The sequence below is a fragment of the Erpetoichthys calabaricus genome, chromosome 8, assembly GCF_900747795.2.
Source record: "Erpetoichthys calabaricus chromosome 8, fErpCal1.3, whole genome shotgun sequence".
NCBI classification, from domain to species: domain Eukaryota; kingdom Metazoa; phylum Chordata; class Cladistia; order Polypteriformes; family Polypteridae; genus Erpetoichthys; species Erpetoichthys calabaricus.
In genome coordinates, this window is record NC_041401.2 from 103,082,267 (window position 1) to 103,104,916 (window position 22,650).

At 38.7% G+C, this 22,650-nt stretch overlaps 1 protein-coding gene across 1 annotated transcript in view; it reads right to left on the reverse strand.

Annotated features, from left to right (window-relative positions):
- Positions 1-22,650, reverse strand: part of ihha (Indian hedgehog signaling molecule a) — a 71,106-nt gene that overhangs the window by 16,520 nt on the left and 31,936 nt on the right. Inside the window, exon 2 of the mRNA XM_028807230.2 lies at positions 10,152-10,413. Coding sequence (XP_028663063.2) covers positions 10,152-10,413 — 262 coding nt within the window. The remainder of the gene's footprint in view (positions 1-10,151; positions 10,414-22,650) is intronic.

The window sequence follows — 22,650 nt, forward strand, 5'->3', positions numbered from 1 at the left end:
ATAGAGCGTGGCATTTCACACTTCATGAAGAGCAGCTGCATAAATGCAATTTATGTTTAAGTGAGGCAGAACTCTTCTCTGTCTGGAATAGAAACCTCACAGGAGCTCTTAGTTGTCTACTCAGATTGCTCCTTTGGAATTCCTGAGAATCATTAAACAAGGATAAATATGTACACAGGGCGGAGCAGGCAGAGCTCAGGGATGGTAAGAAAGCAGCCCTATGTGGCCCATGGGTGGGGTTCTATAGACACCAGCTACCACCAGGTTGTTATCAGTTTTTGCTGCTAATTCATTGTAGGTTTAGTAGGAAATTCTGTCATTAAAGATCTATTGTTTTCATCACTAACCTCTGGAATTATTAGATGTCTTGACAGTATTCATATGTTAGCCAGCCTCTATGTACTGTTTGAATTTTCTTATTCTTCTAAACCATTTAGGTTAAAGTGCAAGTACAGACATAAGCTGATGCAAATAAATATATTAATGTTCAGGCCAGGTTCACCAATTACTCACAGCAGCCATTTGGTACAAGTCATGGTTCACTAATTTGTCACTACAGTCATTACATAATAGGATACACCAAAGCTGGAAGATGCCAGGTTAGGTTCAGTGGCACTATCAAGCCCCAACAATCATTACATACTGATGTATATTTAAAGTAAACTACCACTAAAAACACAATTAGGCCGGATATCGCTTGGCTTTGCGTGGTTGTTGGCCCTCTCTTTCCTAAACTCCAGTAAGCAATAACTAAAATATTCCCTGAGCACTGGGATGTAACATAATGAATGCAAAAGCAATACAAAACAATTTATTTTTATATAGTCCAAAATCACACAAGGAATGCCGCAATGGACTTCAACAGGTCCTATGTTTTGACAGAACCCCCAGCCTTGACTCTCTAAGAAAATAAAGAAAAATTCCCCAAAAAAATGCTTGTAGGGAAAAAATGGAAGAAACCTTGGGAAAGGCAGTTCAAAGAAAGACCCCTTTCCAGGTAGGTTGGGCGTGCAGTGGGTGTCAAAAAAGAAGGGAGTCAATACAATACAATACAGAGCAAAACAGAACACAAGTAATCCTCAATACAATATAATAGTGCAATAGACAAATATTACAAGTACAGAGCAGAATTCAACAGTAGATGATATCACACAATATGATTTGGATTTGTTCAAAAATAAAAAGAGCTGAAGGTGAGCATACAACAGCTGGACTGAATGGTGTACAAGGCAGCACAATTAAAGTTGTGCTTACACAGCCAGGGTCCTAATGTCCCATTCGATGGAGTCGTCAGCCTACTGAGCAGGAAGAGATTAGTGACCAACCTGATCTCTGTATGAATGGAGCAAAATGGGGTAATAGACACAGTGTGTCCTGCTCTTAGTGGTGAATGTGTACAGGAGTGAGTGCTCAGGCTGTGGAATGTGCAATTTATCTCAGCTTAAATAAAAATGTCCAACTAAACATACAGAGAAGAATATAAAGACTATCCCTCAAATTGTCAAACTCCAGACACAGCAGGCTACGTAAGCAACTTTGCATCCTATCTGATTGTACAGAATACTCACATGTCAAATTATCTACATACTCTGCCACAGACACAACGTGTGATGGAGTAGTTGTCTTCTTCTCAAACATAGTCATATTGTGACAACAGAGGGAGATTGCTGTATGAGCGGGTAACAGCCCATCATGGCATGCTAGTGTAAAAACGCCTTGATTGACGACAGGACTTGGTCTACCACATCATAAACAGTGCTTCAATAAGGAAATACAATTATTAGATTTACAATTCAAATTCAACTGCAACTGTCTGAAGCCCCTTTATCCCTTTCAGACTTACTTAGCTGGATGTTATACTGCCGCTTACGCTATCATATGTAGCATAAGTCAATCTAAAATCTGCTTTTGATTCTGTGACCCACATTGCTTTGCGGAAGAATTTTCAAGGTGCTAGCATCCCAACAAGATCGTTGACCCATTCCGCGTTTTACATACGGGTGCTAATTCCTGTGTCCATCACAGATCAAGTTTCTCCAACCCATTTACTTTCACTGGTGGCATTCCTCGGCGATGCATTTTCACTCTTGCATGTTTTTGCTGGGCTATAGACTTAGTTATTTCACTATCAGCTGACTCTTTCATGTTGTTACTGATCTCAGATATACCAACAATACAGCATGTTTGTTGATGGCCCAGATTAACTGCAGGATGCTCTCCAATCTCTTGAATAGCACACTTTGAACGTGGGTCTTCATGCCTCTTGACTGAAAACAAAACCAAAGAACTAGAAACTAGCACCAGTATCTGTTTTAATCAATGGTATGGTTGTGGAGGATGTACAGTAGATTCTATTCTCTGTCTTGGTTTCACTGGCTGTTCTAATTCGAACTCTTATGATGCACCAAATGTCTCTTTCTCCTTTCACAACAGCATTTCTGGATAGGATTTAGAATCATAGATGTCTAAGCCTCAACACTAAACTCAGAATATACGCAAGCTGTGTACTACCTATTGTATGCTCAAAACACTCATGCTAATGAAACATGATAGGAATCATCTTGAATCATAAAGGATCTTTGGCATCAAGCAGTTTCATTTTGTCGCCAACACTGAAGTCTGTAACAGAACCATGTGGCGACATTTATTATCTTTTCCATCCACACTGCACATCTCCCAAATGATGTCCCACCTAAGATTGTCATTCTCATGGCCTGTGTTGTGAAAGATGGCAATCCATCTGTTTCCGACTGGCACTGACTCAAGATGTTGCGGGCTGGCAACCTCTGCACTATTAAGATTGTTTGTTCTTCAAGGTAGGCCCATGTAAGTGTGGGCAGTGACTGATGAAACTATGCAAAGATGGGTTTTGATCTCTAAATTCAAACTTGAAATTATCAAGAGTAATTCATAAGTGGGATTAAAAATTAGATGCAGAGATAACCCACGGAATTCAGTGTGGATGAAACAACTGAAAATAGGTATCAGGAGTATTGTTTTGGTGAAGAATTAAAGCGAAGGTTTAAGGTAAGGTTTTTAAGACTATGGTACGACCGACAATGATATATGGAGCTGAGACCTGGCCAGTAAAGGGAGTGCAGGAGAAGAAGCTGTATGTGTCAGAAATGAGAATGTTAAGATGGATGTGTGGAGTTACAACACAAGGACAGAATAAGAAATGAAACAATCAGAGGTACAACAAAAGTGGGAGGTAAATCTAAGACAGTACAGGAAGGTAGACTGAAGTGGTATGGACATATGGTGAGGAGAGACAATGAATACGTGGGCAAAAGAGTGATGGGAATGAAGGTACAGGGTAAGAGAAAGTGAGGGAGGACACAGTAGAGGTGAATGGATGAAGTAAAAGAAGATCTGAAGGAAAAGGGCTTGACTGGCGAGGAGGTGCATATTGACCCCACATAAATGTTGAAACAAATGGAGAGGAGGAAGAAATGAAGGAAGGAAGAAGAAGAAGTAGAAGAAGAAGAAAAGGATCAGTTGCAAAACTTCTCACTGTTTTTGAAAGGCTTGAGTGTGGTCACAGTCACTTATCTCTTTTTAGATTTTCCATGTTTGTCTACACTCATCTGTTGACATCTCGGTTTTTTTTTTATTAAAAGTAACTGCAAGTCAGAATAAATTTCACATTTACTGTGCCAAACTAAAATGACGTCACCTGTAGTTTAGACAGTTTTCTTGTTCCATGGGGTACTAGATTGGGTCTTCTGCATTGTGAAGGCTTCTTACAATGGTAAAAAGACAACTTTGATAAAACAATATTGTTCAAATCAGGAGAACAAACATGGTATCTTTTTACATAGTAAAGTATCTGGCTATAGCCGACGTCTACTGCTCATTTTTCTCAAAGTCCACTCTTTTTTGGTTTCTTTTTGCAAGTTTTGGATGTTGTTTGTCACTAAGTAACATGAACAGGCAGTCAAATGTGCTAGTTCTGCAAACGCCAAGCATGGTCTACATCTGAAAGGTGGCTTAAATCTGGTCAAGCCCAGGCCTAAATCTTCATTTTGGAATTTTTCACACCCAGGAGAATGTAAATGTCATGCTCTTCCTCATATATCATTTGAGCGCCATTCATTAATGACAAATCCACATTAATTGTGACATTGTTTCACCATACAGCTCATGTCACGGGGCCTCTCAGTTCATTGAACTAGGGCAGCCTGTGCACCCTGAGCTTTTTTTAAGTCTCATTTTATGGAACTTACATGCTTACATGTATGTCTAAAGTTTCAGAATATTTTAACTGCTTCTAGATAACTTCATATAGTATGACTCCTATTCTACCCTGTTGACCATCACTTTTTGACTTTACCCTTTTGCTGCAGCTTCCTCACAAACTGTTCAAACGTAAAAACAGCCAGATAAGACATAGAGCTTGTATGTAGTCTTGTGTTAATTCTGGGGGATTTATTTAGTTAAATGTCAACCTGACATTAACAATGACTCCTTATAGGTGAATGTTAGGTGACAAGCATAGTGGGAGATTTATAAACTCTATATTAATTTGACTACCATAGCAAATTCAGTAATATATAATATTTCTTCATTCACTATATATGTCACTAGTCTGACTTGGAAGCCATGTTAACCTGTTAAGACTCCAGATCACGTGAAATGGATGGAATGCCTGCAGGAGATGATTAAAAACGCTCATGGTGAGCAACTCTCTCTCTTTGTATTAAAGACACTATGACTATTCCTTTCCACTTCAGATCTGCATGGCACTCAGTAAATTGAGATATATATACAAATTACTACTTTCTTTAATGCAAGTTTCAAAGATGCAAGCATTTGTGAGGCAGCTGTAAGCAAACCAAACAAGGATAATGAGACAAATGCGACGGAAAAAACAGAAGGCTAAAGAAGAAGGCAGTGAATACCTTGCTGTGTGGGAATCACCATCCAAAACACTAGCTTTGGACCTTTCCTGGGGGTTTTCTTGGAAATGTTCTGCAGCCATCCCTGATTTGCAAAGCCTGCAATGCACCAGTATGGACAGCTATAGTGAGTGACGGAGCAGACTGGCTGCAAGCTCCAGCTTCTCTGAGCAGTCTCTTTTTCCCACATGTGGACTTCTTCAGATGGCTATGCTAGAAACCAGAGTTAGCCATGTGTGATAAACATGGCCTCCGTCTGAAAATTATGCCCACTTGGTTGCCACGAAGATTGGTTTGCGGGGAGTATCAGCAAACTTGATGGCTTCAGTTTGACGCTCAAGGGACAACTGAGCGGTAGACTGAAAATGAATCTGAGTGAAAAGGAGGAGGGGGAAGGGAGAGAGAGAAATAGAAAGAAAACAATCACATTCAGACAAACACAAAGACAGAAAGAGCAACCTAGACCTTCATGCAAAGCAGGCCTGGGAGTGACAGAAGGATAGAGTGACTTCAATGATTAAAGGACAGGCTTTACTAGCTAAATAACAGAGGCTAGGTGCAACAAGGGCAGGACGTACTGCTTTATTCAGTGCAACTCAAACAGGACAAGAAATTAAAAATTGCTCAGCTTAATTTCTTGTAGGTGGAATGCTCATGATCATCTGAGCTCATGTATTGGAAACCTGCTTTCTCAAACCCTTCCAGCTATTGTTTATAGCAGGGGTGGCCAACTCCAATCTTGGAGAATCACAGTGGCTACAAGTTTTCACTCTCACCATTTTCTTAATTAGAGCCTAGTTTTTGCTACTAATTAATTTTATTTAATTGACTTGTTATTTAAGACTCAGACCCTTTAAAACAGGGCTGAGCAATGTCGGTCCTGGAGGGCCACAGTGGCTTCGGGTTTTTGTTCCAATCCAATTGCTTCATGATAAATCAGTCATGGCTGATGAGGCATGTATTGCTCATGTGACACTTTCCTGCTTCATTTTATTTGTCTCGCTTGTTAAGATTTTGAACTCTTAATTGCTTATTTTTTGTCTTAAATGTATTCATTGTTTTAACTGCTCCTTATTAGAAAGAAGATGAAAATAACAAAGGAACCAGCAGTTCTGCATCTAGCTTGTTTTCATTTCAATATTTATCATTCACAATTTGGTTTCGTTTAGCGCTCAGAAGGAAAGTGAAGAGAAAGCGAAGAACTGAAAATCACTCATAATAATAATAATAATTCTTTGCATTTATATAGCACGTTTCTCACTACTCAAAGCACTCAGCAATTGCAGGTTAAGGGCCGTGCTCAAGGGCCCAAAAGAGCAGAGTCCCTACTGGCATTTACGGGATTCAAACCAGCAACCTTCCGATTGCTAGTGCAGATCCCTAGCCTCAGAGCCTCTACTCCACTTAACAATGGACTCATCTTCATTACTCATTAAGAATGAACTGACATGGTAGAGTTAAACCACTAATAAGCTGTGGAATTAAATAAGATCTGTTATTGATGAGGATTGGCTTCTAATTAAGCAGCTGGGTTTGGAACAAAAAACCTGCAGCCACTGCGGCCCTCCAGGATCGGAGTTGGCCACCTCTGGTTTATAGTTTTGTTTGGCATTGTACTTTATTTTTGATTTTATAGCCGATACTGGAGACCAAGATTTTTGCATACTCTGGGACACAATGGTAAGGAGCTGAGTAGCTCCTCACCATTTTGAAATATTAGTAGGGAACTTTTAGTTAGTAGTAGGAACGGTTTTAGTTCACATTGTGAACTGGATGTTATAGCTCACTGGTAGTTCCTGATGGTGGCACTGGGCTACTTTGTGTTGTGTCACATTGGTAATGACTGGGTGTGACTACTGCCATCACTTCAAATTTCAATGGGAAGAAGACCCCCCCCCCCCCCCCCCCCCCCCCCCGTCATTGACATTTCTTCATATTGGTGTTTTGTCTTCTTGGCAATGCTGGTAAACAGTTATGGCAGCCTCAAACTGCAGGTGTAGTGAGTGGAATGTGTGCCCGTAAAGATATGTCATATTAAACACAGAAAACATGGTATTATGAAAACACTGACACTAGATCAGAAGAAGCATGTTTGAATTTACACTAGTTCATAAAATAGAACTTTCTCTTTTCATTATGTGAAAAAAATCTGCCTTTTATATTGCAGTTGTGGCACAGGTTCCATCTATTTTCTATTCTGCACTTCCATTAGAGGCTAACTGGAAGTAAAGCCCAAATAAGCCGTAATGCACTCAAGGCAGGAATTAATCCTCAAGTCTAGCATTTCACAGATTCTGATTACATAATCTTATTTAACCTTTACCTTGATTTTTAATCATATTTTAACTTGATATTTATGTCTGGTGAATATTATATTTCTTATTTTTTTTTTGGACCACTAAATAAAAATAACTGCAGTACATGTACAGGGCCTTCAGTCTCAATAGCCCATGTTACAATTAAGTTGCTTATTCAGCAATCCTAGCAATGCAGTTGCATAGCTTATTTAATTTTTAGATAAAAATCTGAAACGAGCCGTCTCTAAATCAATAAAGAAAATACATAGCAATCCACTGTATTTATCCATTCACTGTACAGTATTTAATAAAAAAATTCACTCATTCAATGTAATACTGAAGTACTGTAGGCAGAATTAACTCATTTAACTTATTTTTTTTTATTTGGGCAACTGGATTTCATGTATTTTTGCAGTAAGACTGGGAATACATTAACTTACAGTACATATCATACATGCCTATACATTGTCTAAACCTAGTTCCTGTTAGCCCTTATCTTTGTAGTAGATCTGTCAAACAATAACTTAACTATGTACATTTAATATTCTTGGCACTACATAGAATACATGTGCATCACCATGAGGAACCTGTAAACCAATCACAAGCTATTTTCAAAATAAATATTAAGCTTTTCTGTTCTGTAATACAACTAAGTGTTAAATGTTAATTAACCAAGGGTAAATCACATCATGTCTGCTTCACATTTCCTTTCCTTTTCCTTTTATATTTTAAAGACACTAATATTCTTTTTGTTTGCTCACGGAGCTTTATTGCAGCTCAGAGCAGATTTACAATTTGGCAAGCTAGTATGGCAGCAAAGAAACTATCTGCAGGAAAAGTTATGCTTCCCCACTTTTATCTTTGGTTACATTAGTTTGTGGAAAGTTCTACATTCAGATTGGCTTCAATTGTCATCTGCAGTTGGGGAGACAGTCCTAGTTTGTGGTGTGCATTTAGTGCATTGATGAAATATCATGACCAACAATCGACAATTATTCTACTCTCAGTTTTCTTTCTTTCTACTCCAAGGCTGCCAATTTTAAATCCTTCTCTTATTCATTAATTGTCCCCCAACAAGTCACATAAACTGTTTGTGTCCCACTGCATGTGAACAATTGTACTACACCTGTGCACATGCCAAGTGACTTGAGATGGTTTTCACTACAGAAAAGTGCCATGTAAAATAAAAAGGTGCTGTTGTTACCATCTGCCCAGCTTTATGAATACTGCTAGGATTAGCCATTGTTGAGAAATTTTCTCATTCTTCTAGTCTCCATTTCTTCACTATATTATTCTGATTAGCCATTGCTATCAAAACACCTTTCAAACTATTGCTTGTTATTAAGTAACTTATTAATGATCTTCGTGTCAATGTTAGAGTGTCCTTTCTTCTCTTGAGAAGTCATTGTTATACTGTTTTACAAACTCAAAAAATGTAAAAGATATCATGTGGTATAGCAGGTCCACAGCTTAGAAGAAAAGGCCAGTTTTAAAATAAATAATTGCCGCACTTGTGACTTAAAGAGGGGGTGTGGTAGTGTGGCCGGAGCGGTTCTCGGATGCAATGTGGTGCGGGTGTTAAGTGCACAGATGAAGAATCGTCCGTATCCGTAATTAATGCCAGGAGCAGCTAAGGAAGGCACCGGGTTTTGTTTTTAAAGGACTGCTTTTTAAGTTGGATTTATTTCTTGGATTTTAACCTCCACATTTTCACTGTTTTTAATGGATTATTTATTTATTGACTTTTAGAAGCACTGCACTTGTTTTGAACACTTTTTGCTTGTGTCTGTTTAGTAATAAAAGTACTGTCTGCACTTTGCACCTTTCCCCTTGCTTCGTTGGTGTCCTCAATGTCCATCTGGTTACATTACCGATGGTGTTGGGTTCAAGGGCTCCCAAAAGTGAAGTGGGAGCATAGAGCAGAACCTGCATCGTCTCATATCACGATACACTAAATCACTAAATCATTGGCAGTAGCCACAGTCATCCATGTGCCCTTAATACACCTTCCACTTAGGCAGCATGACAAAGTCATGTGGTACGACTTTCAAAATGCTTATGATCCTCCAGAATATCAGACCTCGCTTTATCAGTTCTGACCATCACCATCTACTCACCTTCTAGCAATGTTGCCATTAGCTAACCTGTCGTTTCTTTCAGGTCATTAAATGTTTCTCATTTTACCTTGTAGAAGCACACTATTGGTATTATCCACTTCACAAAGTGTTTGTGCTGTTAAAACACGGCCACTATCTGACATCCTTACAAGCAAACCATACTTGAGAACAGGACATTTGGGAAATTACTGTCCGATAATTTCCTGTTCACCTAATATGTCTGAAATAACATCATAACCTCTTTACTACATTGGTAGGAAATGTGTTCCATGTGGCTATTATTTCTGAACATTTCTGTAAAGTCTACTCTGGACAAACTTCACTCTGTGATCCTGGATCCTTATTTGAATAACTTTTTTAAGTGTCTTTTCATAATAAAGTACACAAATAAAAAGAGCTGCATCAACCTATTATTAATCTTTCATCCCTACAAATAAAATGCCTTTGTGCTTCTATTTTATTTTTACCTACAGTATATTCCATCAAATTTTGAGATTCCACAATAGTAAACAGATTAGGGACATGATGAGAAGGGTTGTATAAATATCTGCTCTATTCACTATTTGGCATGGCAGATTATTAGCTAAATGAAATTGTTGAGTAGCTCACAGTTCAGTAAAGAAAAGTACTCAGATTCAGCAGGACATTACTGATATTCACAAATTCTCCATTAACTTATTTGCTAGCATTCAGATTATTACAAAGGAGATTTTAAAATAAGCTACATTAAACACACCTGTACAAAGGTTGGTGGTCTGGCACCCTAATGCAGGGGTCCTCATCCAGCCAAGAAGCCCCCCCCCCCCCCACCACTTCTCATTCTCTCACTCTCACTGTACCTGATTTGACGGAACAGTGGACGTGACCTTTTGACTCGTAGTGAACCCAGTCGAAGCCGGCCTCTACTGCCAGTCTCGCCAGCATGCCGTATTTGATCCGGTCACGATCTGATGTGGTGATGTCAACAGCTCTACCCTCGTAGTGCAGGGACTCCTCAGAGTGGTGGCCGTCTTCGTCCCAGCCCTCCGTCACACGTAGCTTGACCCCCGGCCACTGGTTCATCACTGAGATTGCCAGTGAGTTCAGTTTATCCTTGCAGCGCTGTCAAGAGAGCGAAACATGGAGTGAGGGCACATGCACTAGGCACACCCACATGCTCTAGTCCGACAAGTTTCCCAAAGTATTTTCACCAAATCTGGCATAAACCTCAGCACCAAAGAGTGGGGACATTAGCCTGGCTCACTAGCTATGGAATTCTGTCTGATCAGAGCCTACAGCTCAGCTGCAAAGCAGAAGGAACACCTCTGACTGGCTCACTAGACATGGAGTCTGTCTCACAACTGCCTCCACCCTAGCTATAAAAAAGAAGAAAGACTTACAGTACTGACTGCAGGACTACATAGTATTGTTGTTTTAACACATACGGCATAACATTTCTACTGCAATAAGGTTTCATTTCATTTCATTCATAATTAAAGTTTGGTGCATTGTGAGATAGAGTGAAGGGAAAAAAGACAAAATTAGAAATCTGATTAGAAAAGAATTGCTAACATGTGTTCTGCTCCTATACTTTACAGACTGGGCTATATCATTTAATAATAAATGTTTATGCAGATTTTTCCCAAGCATTTAAATTTAAAAGTCACAGAAAAAGCATCACTTTCTGCTTTACTTCCAAATTAATATTTTACTAGGTAATACTTTCTGTATGACTGAGTTGCATGTTGAGTTTGCTTTGCCGGATGTCACAAGCATAATTCTTATACACGTTTCCCACATGTTTATTTATTCCATTTTGTAAACTTGCACTTTTGAATATATATTTCAGACATTTTTTTTTATATCGCTGAAAAGTGAAAAAGGAAGTGAGAGAAGAGCAGTACAAAACACAAGATATGTACACCATGGCCATTAAAACATACAGCAAACCCAGTATAGCATCTGAGACAGCACACAACAATGACTGAATTTTAAAAATGTCTGTCTGTATTGAGAGGTGTCTAAATGCACAAATATTGTATGGAAGGCAAGGACACTGCCTTGGTTACCGGGAGAGGAGACAAGAAAGTGTGTTCTCATTATAGGAAGACCACTTTTATTGACTTCCCATTTTTAGCTATGCTGGAATACTGTAATGGAGGTTCCCACTGATAGTGGAATTTCATATTCTGGAAAATCAATGCAGATTCCACCATTAAACAGTGGACCAGCTCCTTATTCTTCTGCATGTATTTGAGGAGTTGTGGTAGTTTAACAATTCACTCTATCCCATAAGAAACTTTTACTGCACAAATGTTGATCTTTGATGGCTCATGAGACTTAAAAGAGATTCTCATTTATGTTTCATTTAAACATCAAGTTTGTCACAGATGTTTCTCCCACAATTCCTTAGGATAAGCAGTTTTAGCCAAAAAGGAGATACAACTGAGGTAAAAGCCAAGTCAAACTTTAGAATTTGGTTTGAAAAGCATGTGATATTTTCTCTTTCTCTCTCACCAGTCTTGCTTTAGTCTTTTCCAAGACTTCATATTTTTACTTATTATTGGATTGATGACTTCTAACATTTGAGATAAGATTGCTAACTTTTCTTTTGCTTTTCCAGTTGGAACACAGACAGATGAAACGACTTGCGCTTGGTCACATGGTGTCAGTAGTGGGATTTGAATCTACAACCTCAGGGTTTGAAGTCCAAAGTCTTTACAATTATGCCACACTGCCTTTTCTCCCAGAATGAGTCTGATTTCATCGGAGCGCAGCAATATAAATTAGAGAAAATAATAGTACTACTTAGTTTTGTAATCATAGTAAAGTTTTTTATTTCCACAAACGTATGTGCATACATCTCACCATGTATTACTGAGTACACAATGGAAATACATTCAAACTGCAAAAAAATGTCAAGACACTATTGGAAATTTTGAGCCCATTGTGCGACTTTGCTGAGATCTCTGCTGAAACTCAAGAATACGAGAATACTGGGGTATTATTTCTCCGGAGAAAAATCTGAGAAGCATGAGACAAAAGAAAATGTCTCCATTTTATTTCTTTTTGATTTCATTGTTTTCTAGGAGAAACCTGAAAGATATTAAACAGATCTCTTTTTTCATTCCTATGGGATATGCTGGACAAGGCCTCTAACCATATATCTCGTGGTGTCTTGTTAGAGGAGCACTAAGACTTTTAAGCCTTCTGGGCCACTCCTACATGCCATTTAGTCTTAGCGTTTGCACAAGAAATGTTGTGTTTGCATGCTAGAAATGAAGTCAAGTCTATTTATAGTGGAGTTAGAACTCCGTCAAGAGTGTGTCTTGTCTGTAATTTTCATACACGGGATATCACTGTGCAGTCATGGCCCGATGGATCTCAAGATTGACTCATTTTATTATAACAAGCTGGTGAAATAAGGTTCCCATACAACGTTGCTGGACTTGCTGTCTAATATAGAGTGGGGAATTCTAAATACTGGAAGACCTGGGAATAAAATTGCTACTTCCCTGAATCAAGATGAGCCAGTTGAGGTTGTTTTAATCACAGAGTAATGATGCTTTCTGAGGAACCAGGCAGAGCCCGAAGAGTGAAAAGATTATACAAGTCAGGGGACATGGGAATCCCTCCGCAGTATCTAGAGCCTGCTGTCGAAGGGTAGACCAGACTGTCCACCGCAACATGTTACCAGTGTGACCAATGCCAAGAAAACTTCATAAAGTGCGACTGAGCAAGTAAACGTGCATTATTTCTGTATCACAGATATGCATTACACACAGCTTTAGGTTGGCTTATTAATTCACTTTCTAATAAATCTAATCCATAAACAAGCAAAAATATTGTTTAAACTGCTCTTCAGGTATGCTGCTGAACAGGTTAGGTGATGCGATAGATAATCAACAGTTGCCAACGTGGGACCATCCATTGGAGTACTTTTTCAACATCATTTTCATGATTCAGAATTGCTGCACTGGATACAGTAGCATACTCCTAAGCTGCAGCAGCAGCAGCAGAATTCAATGTTGCTAGGTTTGTTGCACTCCAAACGGTTTTAAACCCTTTTAAATACTTATACAAACAACTTAAAAACCACAGCGCTCAGGAGAGTCCGAGCAAACCACTTCTAATTATCTCTCTCTCTCTGTATTTCTCAGTTATTCAGTCTTGAAAAGTAGGATTTAAATATGCCAGTTAGGAAGCGTTCACCTAAAAAGTTATAAGGAAATAAAGGATTAATATATAGTGTTACTGATAAATGTACAATATAGAACCTTAAGCAATTTTCTCATTGAAAATATTCTATAACCTCATGTAATATGGCTAGTGAACTGCGTTAACTAGGTACTGTAACACTGACGTGTAATGCCCAGCATGGCTGCCTCACTGTTCCAGAGGCCGGGCTCTAATGCCTTTCCAGTAACTGTGTGTCTGATATGTTTGTGCTGATCTGCTCCAGAGATTCCAGTTTCATTCCATTTTCCAAAGATGTGTGGGTTGATTACCAATTCAGTGTGGCCCAGTGTGATTGAGTTTGGGCATATGTATGAATATAGCATGCCATGATATGATGGCGTCAAGGGTACTGGTTTATACCTATCATTAGATGCTCCAAGAATAAAGTTCAGTTGCATATCCTACAACAGAACAATTTCGGAAAGTGCATGAATGGACAGATGGATTTTAATTTATATTTTAGTTTTCAGTTATGCTGAGCTGAGACATGACTAAACTGTTTTGCCTTTTCTGCATTTCAGAAGAGATGGGATTCTCAACAACATGTAAAAAATATGCAGTTTATTTAACATATACAATGGGACAATGAGAAGATACCATTATTGAACTCAGAAAGTGATTTGACTCTGCTGAGAAATCTGATCTGCCACATCGCAGCCAAGCACTCCCTGCTAGCTACAAACCTGGGACCTTTAGATGACAAAGAAGCCATCTTATCTCAGGGAGTTAAAGGAAGACCTTCTAATCCGCACCTACGCAATTTGGTGTGCACTGTCAGGCTGGCTCCTTCCCCCTGGTTTTGCTTGTGACAAGACTGTTGAACTGGTTGAATTAAAGTAGTTTACTTTTCAGCTCTTCAACATAGGGCACCCAGACTCTGGGTCAATTTAAAATATCCATTTAACGTAGCATCCACTGTCGGCAATGTAAGCAGAAAGCAATGGACCATGTATAGGCCAAGATTCATGACTAGGCCCTAATAAGATTCAGGTATTTTTGTTTCTTTTCAAGGCCCCAGAACAATACTTGAAGTTTCACGTATCAGTCATTTGTTGACCATAAACCTGCACTTGTACATTTGAAGGCCTGAAATTATCTCAACATAAAGAAACAAAGAAGCACACTAACATCTCCTAGTATCATCACAGTAAACTTTTCTAATGCCTGTGAATTTAGGCTGATACTGCTTTAGTAAATATTACCGTAATTCTCTGTATGCTTAAAGATGCACACTAACTTCTCACAAACATATACAATATGAATTAACAAAAATGAAAAATACATACTACATAAAAACTAGAACAGTAGCCCAGCCAGTTCCACTTAAACATGGCCTACAGAGGTGGTTAACAATGTAAAACGTCCATAAGATAACTGTGCCTCATTGGTTTAGAAGCAGTAAGTTCTTTTCCTAGTTGCCATTTTCTGTACTTCCTTCTTCATTTTTATCACTGTCTTTACAAAGACTGAAAAGAAGGGTTTCATAACATAGATTTTAACCAAGAGGGTTTTCTGCCAAAGAGGTCAAATGTATCCTCCTCTCTGTTGCCACATCAATCTTTGTTTTACCAGTGTTCAAACCAACTAAAACACTCTCTACAAATAACATTTTTGAGCACTAATTTTAAATGATTTGTCAATTTTATCAAAAGCCCTGTAAATGTTTTGGAAGTCTAATTTCAGAATTACCTAAATGCTGTACAATAACTTAGAATAACTGAGGATCAGTAGCACATAAGAGTTCCTCGAGTTCAAAGCCATATATAGTACAATCCCTCTTAACCGGCTACCTTGGAACTGGACCCATGTCCGGTTGCCGTTTTGGCCGGTTAATCCGACGAATACTTATTTTCATGTAGAAAAATATTTCTAAGGTATGTACTGTACCTCTTCGACGTTCCTGAAGAAACCATATCCACAAGGTTTCATCCACGATTTCGCACACGGGTTTTTTTCTCGTATAACGACTGGACAGTGTGGTGTGGCGGATCCACAGCTCAAGTCAAAAAGGCCACTTTTTAAATAAATAATCACCGCACTCACGGCTTAGCAAGTATGTGTGGCCGATCGGTTCCCGGGGAATTCGTGATGCGGGTGATCCTAGCTTACGTGCACAGGTGAGGAGTCGTCTGCATCCATAATTGTCCCTGTGATAAATAGAAGCGCGAGGCGGCTAGGGGGAGAACAGGAAAGAACGGGAAGTTAATGGAGAAGGAATCAGATAGAGGAAAGTCGGTGCAGGAGAGAGAGCGAGAGAGAGCAGATTCGATGGAGCAAAGGCAGGCAGCTGGGAGGTGAACCCCTTCAGATGAGTGTTTGGTGGTGGGGCTGAAGAAACCGGTCATTCCAGCTGAGTGATCATGGAGCTGGAGTGACAGGTATTGAAGACGACTGGCTGTCGAAAGGCAGCGGCAGTCATGGAGGCTTTGGGCTAGTTTAGCCCCAGCGTGGGCGCCCTGGCCGCTATGGAAAGAACCCAAGTCTCAATCCGGATGGAACCCGACGTAGCCAGGGATCGGAGGGCTACCAGACCAGTGTGTAAGGCAGCTGCACCTGCAGGTAGGGCGACTTCCCTGTTGCGAAGCCCGATGGGAGAAGTAGGGGAGCCACCAGGTAGAAAGAAGAAGGCACTGTGGAAAATTCATAAAGGAATATTTAAACGGAAATCACTCTGAAAGTAGGAGACCTCTCACCTTCCTGGAAAGAAGGAAGTGCATACATATAATATAAAGAGGAACTCAGGATTAAAATTTTTATTTTATTTTAACAGGCCTGTTAATCTGTCGGCCGGTTAATGCAAGGCCAGTTAAGAGGGGTTGTACTGTACATACTTCAATACTGAAGGCTCAAAACTCAGTTCCCCAGCCAAGACCCTCAGGCTTCAACACAACTCAAGTGATGTAAGACTTCAAAGGTACTGATCCAAAAATGAACACCATGAGCCAGCTAAACAAAAAATAACCAATACATGCAGATGCAAACTGAGAAAATGTCTTTCAGTATTTGCTATTCTGCATATGAATTTGTGATGAGAGTCTAAGAGAGACAAAGGGAATGCTTTTCTGTTTCTCTCATGTGATTTTCAAATCCGTTTGTGGCATTTCACAGGAGTACTGCAAAATCCGAGGCTGGATCACATCTTTAAAAAGAATTTAGAGAAGGGCAAGGTACAAAAAAAACAAATGCACCCTCAACTCTACTAGTTTAATAAAGTTGAGTTTTCGTACGTAAGCTAGAATTTAGTAAGAATGTAGTAAATGTTAGTCAGCAAAAACTCTGAATTCAATTACTACATTTATTAATTCCAGACACAGCAATTTCCAAACCATTCCAACCTACCTATTTGGAACTTTTTAAATGAAAACATTCTACATGTCATCTCTTAAATAGTTGAAAGTAATTCCATCCATTTCCAAAGCTACTTATTCTAATACAACCTTATAGGGGCCATAGCCAGTTCTGGTAGCACTGAGCACAAGGCAAATATCATTTCAGAGCACATCCATACTTACTCACACTAGCTCAGTTTAAATTCACTAAATAACATTACACACATGTCGATAGGATGTGGGAAAAAAAGTAGAATGTCAAGAAGAACATGCAGGAAGAACATGGAAATGTCACACAGACAGTTGTTAAAACTGGGTTTTAACTCTGTATCTTAGATACAAGGCAGTGTATAACCACCTCACTATTATTAACTTCTTTCTTGCATCTTAAGGCATTGGGAATCAATGTCTTTACCAACTGCAACAAGGTGGGAGACCCAAACTGTTACACAACTTAATCACATGGCGCACAGTAAACATAACAGTACAGCATTCTAACACTTAAGGAATCTCAGAAGACCAGACAGCTGAAAGGAAACTTACAGGATCTTAAAGGGAAATGTTAGTTAAATGCAAACACCACAAACAAGGAGGGCTAATACTATACTATACTATACTATACTATACTATACTATACTATACTATACTATACTATACTATACTACCAGGTGTTATCACAACCCACACACCTTTGCAGTATACAAAAAAAATAAAATGTACTTTGTAGAGAAATATTCTTAAAATTTTCCATCCATGCCCCCCTAACACACAAAGTACTGTCTGTATTGCTACAAGTTTTAGAATTTGACATTCAGACATTCAAGTAATAACAATAGATAATTTCAAATAATCAGCAGCTCCACCAAGCCTTGAATGTTTAACTGGAATTTGTTGCTCTATTTGGTATTGTTAAGTGAATACTGTGATACAAATGATTCATTCATTTTTGTCATTTTTCCAATACAACATCAATGGGAACTGCCATCCATTTTCGAAACATTAGCTGCAAGGCAGGAACCAAATGTGAACGAGGCCATGGTCTACTGCTGGGCAATAAGGACATATATGCAAAACTAACATGATTATTATTATCAGCTTAATTTCATATGAACTAATTTGATGAAGGATGTTATAGTGCTGCAATGCATGCTGGGCTCAGTGGCTTTGTTCTCAAGGTGTCTGTGTGGGTTTCTCCCCCAGACATTCTGGTTCCCGTCCCACATCTACATGTTAGATTAATTGTCAACATCAAATTGGGCCCAAATTGGCGACAGTTGTTTCCTGCTGACCCAGGAGAGCTGAACTAGATTAAGCCAGTTTTATAATGGATGGATAGATAATTTAATGTTTAATTTTGAATGACCCTGTATTGGAAATATGACCCAGTAACAGTTTACAGTTCAAGAACAGAAACACCACTCTGACAAAAACTGCAGTACTAACCTGTTCCAAAATAATTCAGTTTTCTGGTCCGAGGTTCAGTATGTTTTTGTGACATAGGCTCCCAACAACAGCATGCTATCTTGAACAATTGCGATCTTATTACCTCCTGTAATGTCAAAAACTTACCTCAATTCATTATTACTTTTTTTTTCTAAACTAACAGGAGATTAAGATTTATGTTTTTTTTTTATATAATAGCCTTCAACCGTAAGCAATAAATGTCTGGCTTGGTTTGTAAGAGTAACTCAGTGTCAAAATACTGCACACATTTTTGTATTAAATATTTAACAGCTCTGGGCTACATATAATGGATCACTGTTGAGAAACTACTTTTTGGTCTCAAAACACTTTATTTTTTGAGTAATAAATTATTGTCTCACAATAATAGCAAAATAAGTAACTGTGTTGACTATGTTACTAGACTTTACAGGTGTGCATTTATATTATTATTACACTCTAATAAAGTATCTTTTACTGTCAGAGTGCTTCCCTTATGCAAATTGACTGCTAATAGCACGGACAATTCCCAGTACAAACACCGTAGGCCAGATGCAGTGTATGTTGCTGTGAATTTCACTGCTTCTGCCTTCTTTTTCTATATTAACTGTATACATTTACATAAAATTACAGTATCAATAACTCTAGGGACAGCTATCTACGCAGGCATTCTTATCTCTGTGCCTGTGTGTAAACATTCATCTTTTTTTGTTTGTTCTGTTTTCTCATTCCTTTTAAACAGTATAAGTCAATCAGAAACCCTCATTGTTAATCAAGGAACAGGTGAAGTGTATTAAGTAAGAACAGCAGGGGAAATAAAACACAGTGATAAGGAAACAGCAATAATACTCTTTATGACCTTTACATCCTTTGAAGAGGTCAGGCACAGGTGAGGTTCAATGTCTTTATGGGATATAGGATCCCAACAACGGCATGCTATCTTGAACATTTGCGATCTTATTACCTCCTGTAATGGCAAAAAATTGACCTCGATTCATTTGTTTTCAAGGGGTTGTCAGGGAGCTTTCAGATGACACTGAATGACTGGCAGAGTAGAGTTAGAGACACCAACACTCACAATGGAGGAATTTACAACCTCTAATCAGCCAAACTTGGTCATTTTAAGGATGTAGGAAGACATCTAAAGAAAACACAGCATATGTGTAACCTCCAAACTAGAAACAAGGAGAGGTCCATGGAGGTGCTAATCACAGTACTGCCCTATCCATCCATCCATCCATCCATTATCCAATCCACAATATCCTAACTACAGGGTCAAGGGGGTCTGCAGTTCACAAGAACTGCATCTTGGCCACTCAGTGTACCAAATAAATACCGTATATACTCGTGGATAAGTTCTCCCGCGGATAAGTCAGGACTTGATTTTACAGTATAATTTTTGGTATTTTATAATGTCGGTCGTATAAGTCGAATGCGGAAAACTCATGCTATTGGTCCAAGAGATTATGATTTGCTAACGCCCACCTGAGAGAGTAACCACGGAGCACACTGCCTTTTTTTTCTATGTCGGTGCGGCAATGCACTGTATCAGCGTGAGCTCCTAACTTCTCTCTCTCTCTATTGTGCCTACGTGACCACACGGTAATACCCAAACTATTCCAAAGCAACGTTTGCATTGATTTGTGTTTTTTATATCTCATACCCTCATACACCTTTATCATGAGAGCATCCCTTATCTACAATAGAGCGTTCGATCAGAAGAAAATATGAAGCTGGTTTTAAATTAAACGTCGTTGAAGTAGCGAAAGAAATTGGTAACTGCGCTGTTGCAACAAAACTCGATGCGTCTGAGAAACTGATGCAAGATTGAAGGAGACAAGAAGAAAATTGTGTCACATTTTTGAACCGCCATATAAGTCAGGGTCCGAATTTTTGATTGATTTTTTGGGTTTCAAGACCCTACGTGAGCATATATGGTAAATACAAATGAACTTAAATGCAACAAAACAGTCTTTTAGGAAGAAAAGCATATCTTAAAATTTGTTTGACTAGCATTTCCTTTTCCGTGAATATTTCGGAAGGTGAAAAATTGCATATAAATAAATTGATAAACGAAATAAGTTGAAAGCATAATAATACTCATAAACGAAATAAGTTGAAAATATAATAATCTGCTTTCTGATATTTTATGCTGCCATAAATGCAGATGACTGGTGACTTGTTATATACATGTGGCATTTGGCGTAAACCACAGATTATAAAAATAAAGTTGACACGTCCACTAGACTGAGCCCTGAGACAGCACAGCTCACTTAAGCACGAGGAGTCTTTCAGCATCACTGATGCTCCAGGCAGTTGCTAGCAGAAAGCTGCTCTGCTGTCTTTATATATAAAAATACACTGATCTTAACTATGGCCAACATAAAATCAAATGTCAAGAAATGAAGGACAGTGGCAAATAGCGATGATAAAAAGCAACTCAAAATTATAACCTCTGTGCATGCATAATTACTGGATACAATTTATAATTAAGTGCAAAGATATAATAAATGACAATGAGTAGTTGCACTTAATTACATTAGTAATAACAGCAAATTCGAAATTTACAGGTTCAGGAGCCACTGAATTTTGTTTCTGTGCAAGTGAAGCTGGTGTTTGTTTAAAGGTCCCTGTTCCCACCACAGCACCAAAGCATTTCCCCGAATCAAGCAAATTGTAGGCTAACCGAGTGACACAGATGCATGTTCAGAAGTTGCAGAAGACAAGCTGCATTTCTAAGATCAGCGAATGAAATACTTAAATATGTTAAAACCAAACGAATATCTTTGCTTTGTTCACATGTGAGTTTTGTATGGTTATCATTTGTGCTGTGACACCTTCCCACTTTGTTCTATTCATGTTCATTCATGGTTGGAATTTTAGAGAAAAACAGATTGTCATGATTTGTTTCTTGATCCACACCATACACAATTAACAATTCCCTTTATTTTTACTATGAAAATAAACTGCAAAGAAATTGCATCCCCCAAATGCAATGTGCACTCCAAATACTATACCTGGCTAAGTTAATTTTTTTTTTATTTCACATCATAAAGTAAGGTCAGAGGTCAGTGTAGCATTATAACTTGGTGAATTCAGTTGAAAACCATCTCCAAATTCTCCCTTTGAGAGCTACCATTTAGAACGGTACTCATGGGACATGTCTAACTTGGAAACTTCAGCTCTCACAGCGTATGAACACAGCATTTGTACAGTGATGTTTCTTCAGACGGGTATGTTGTGATGGCACCTTCAACAATTTGATGAGAAAGTAGAAGAAGATATTTGAGGTGCGTGCCTTTATTTCCCTGGAATCAAGCACAGAAACTGTTATAATGATGCATCTGACATGTGAGGACAAATAAGGTTCTTTTCAAAACTTGTGGGGTATATGCTTCATATTTCCTTAACATCATTGCTAAGAGCTGAAGGACAAATGGCAAACTATGAAAACCTGTGGAAAGCATATCTTATAAGACGCTATGGCCATTTACACACCCAAGGTGCTTTAGTGTTATCTGTCAACCTAATGGCATATCTTGGACCTTTCTGTGGAGGAGTCCACAGAAACATGGGGTGATCGCGCAGACTGCTGGGAATCGGATCCTTTTTCAGGTTCTGTGAGGCTGCAGAGCATTCTGTCATTCTTCTCGTTTTCTTAAACTTAAACTTCTCTTACAATGTTTTTATAAGCTGTTAGTTGGTTAAGTTAGTTTCGTGGCAAAATATCTTTTGTCCACAGCCCCATCCAGCCAAGAGAATAAGCTGTCAATCATAGTCACTTCTTATTCAGCCATTAATACCAATTATAACAACAACAACAACAATAACATTTATTTATATAGCACATTTTCATACAAAAAGTAGATCAAAGTGCTTATGTGGAAAGTAAGATAAGTGGAACTGAACAGCAGACAAGAACAAGGCTTTACAAGAGTAACCAGTCATGGCGGTAAAAGTGATTTTTTTTTTTTTTTAGAAAATCATGGAAGTGATAGGTGTAAAAACAGCTCAAGTCTGAGTAGTGTAGCAAAGACGCAACAAATTCAACAAAAACGCGTAGTATTTAACACTCAGCTACCACATAACACATCCAGCAGATAAATCCACAAGGCTCTTTTAAATTTAGAACACCATTCACTGACCTCCTAAGAGCTCTTAGTGGCACAGCAGGCCTGTTGGGGTCCTGCTGGAGGACTAGGAAATTATTACGAGCTTGGATTTGCCCCAGATGTTTGGCCAAGTGAGCTTCCTGATTCTCTGTAACCATAGCACACAGAAATTCGGAGTCCTGAAAGTCCTAAACAGTGGTGGCTTACCTTTACACGAAAAGCTGGATCACCAAATAAAT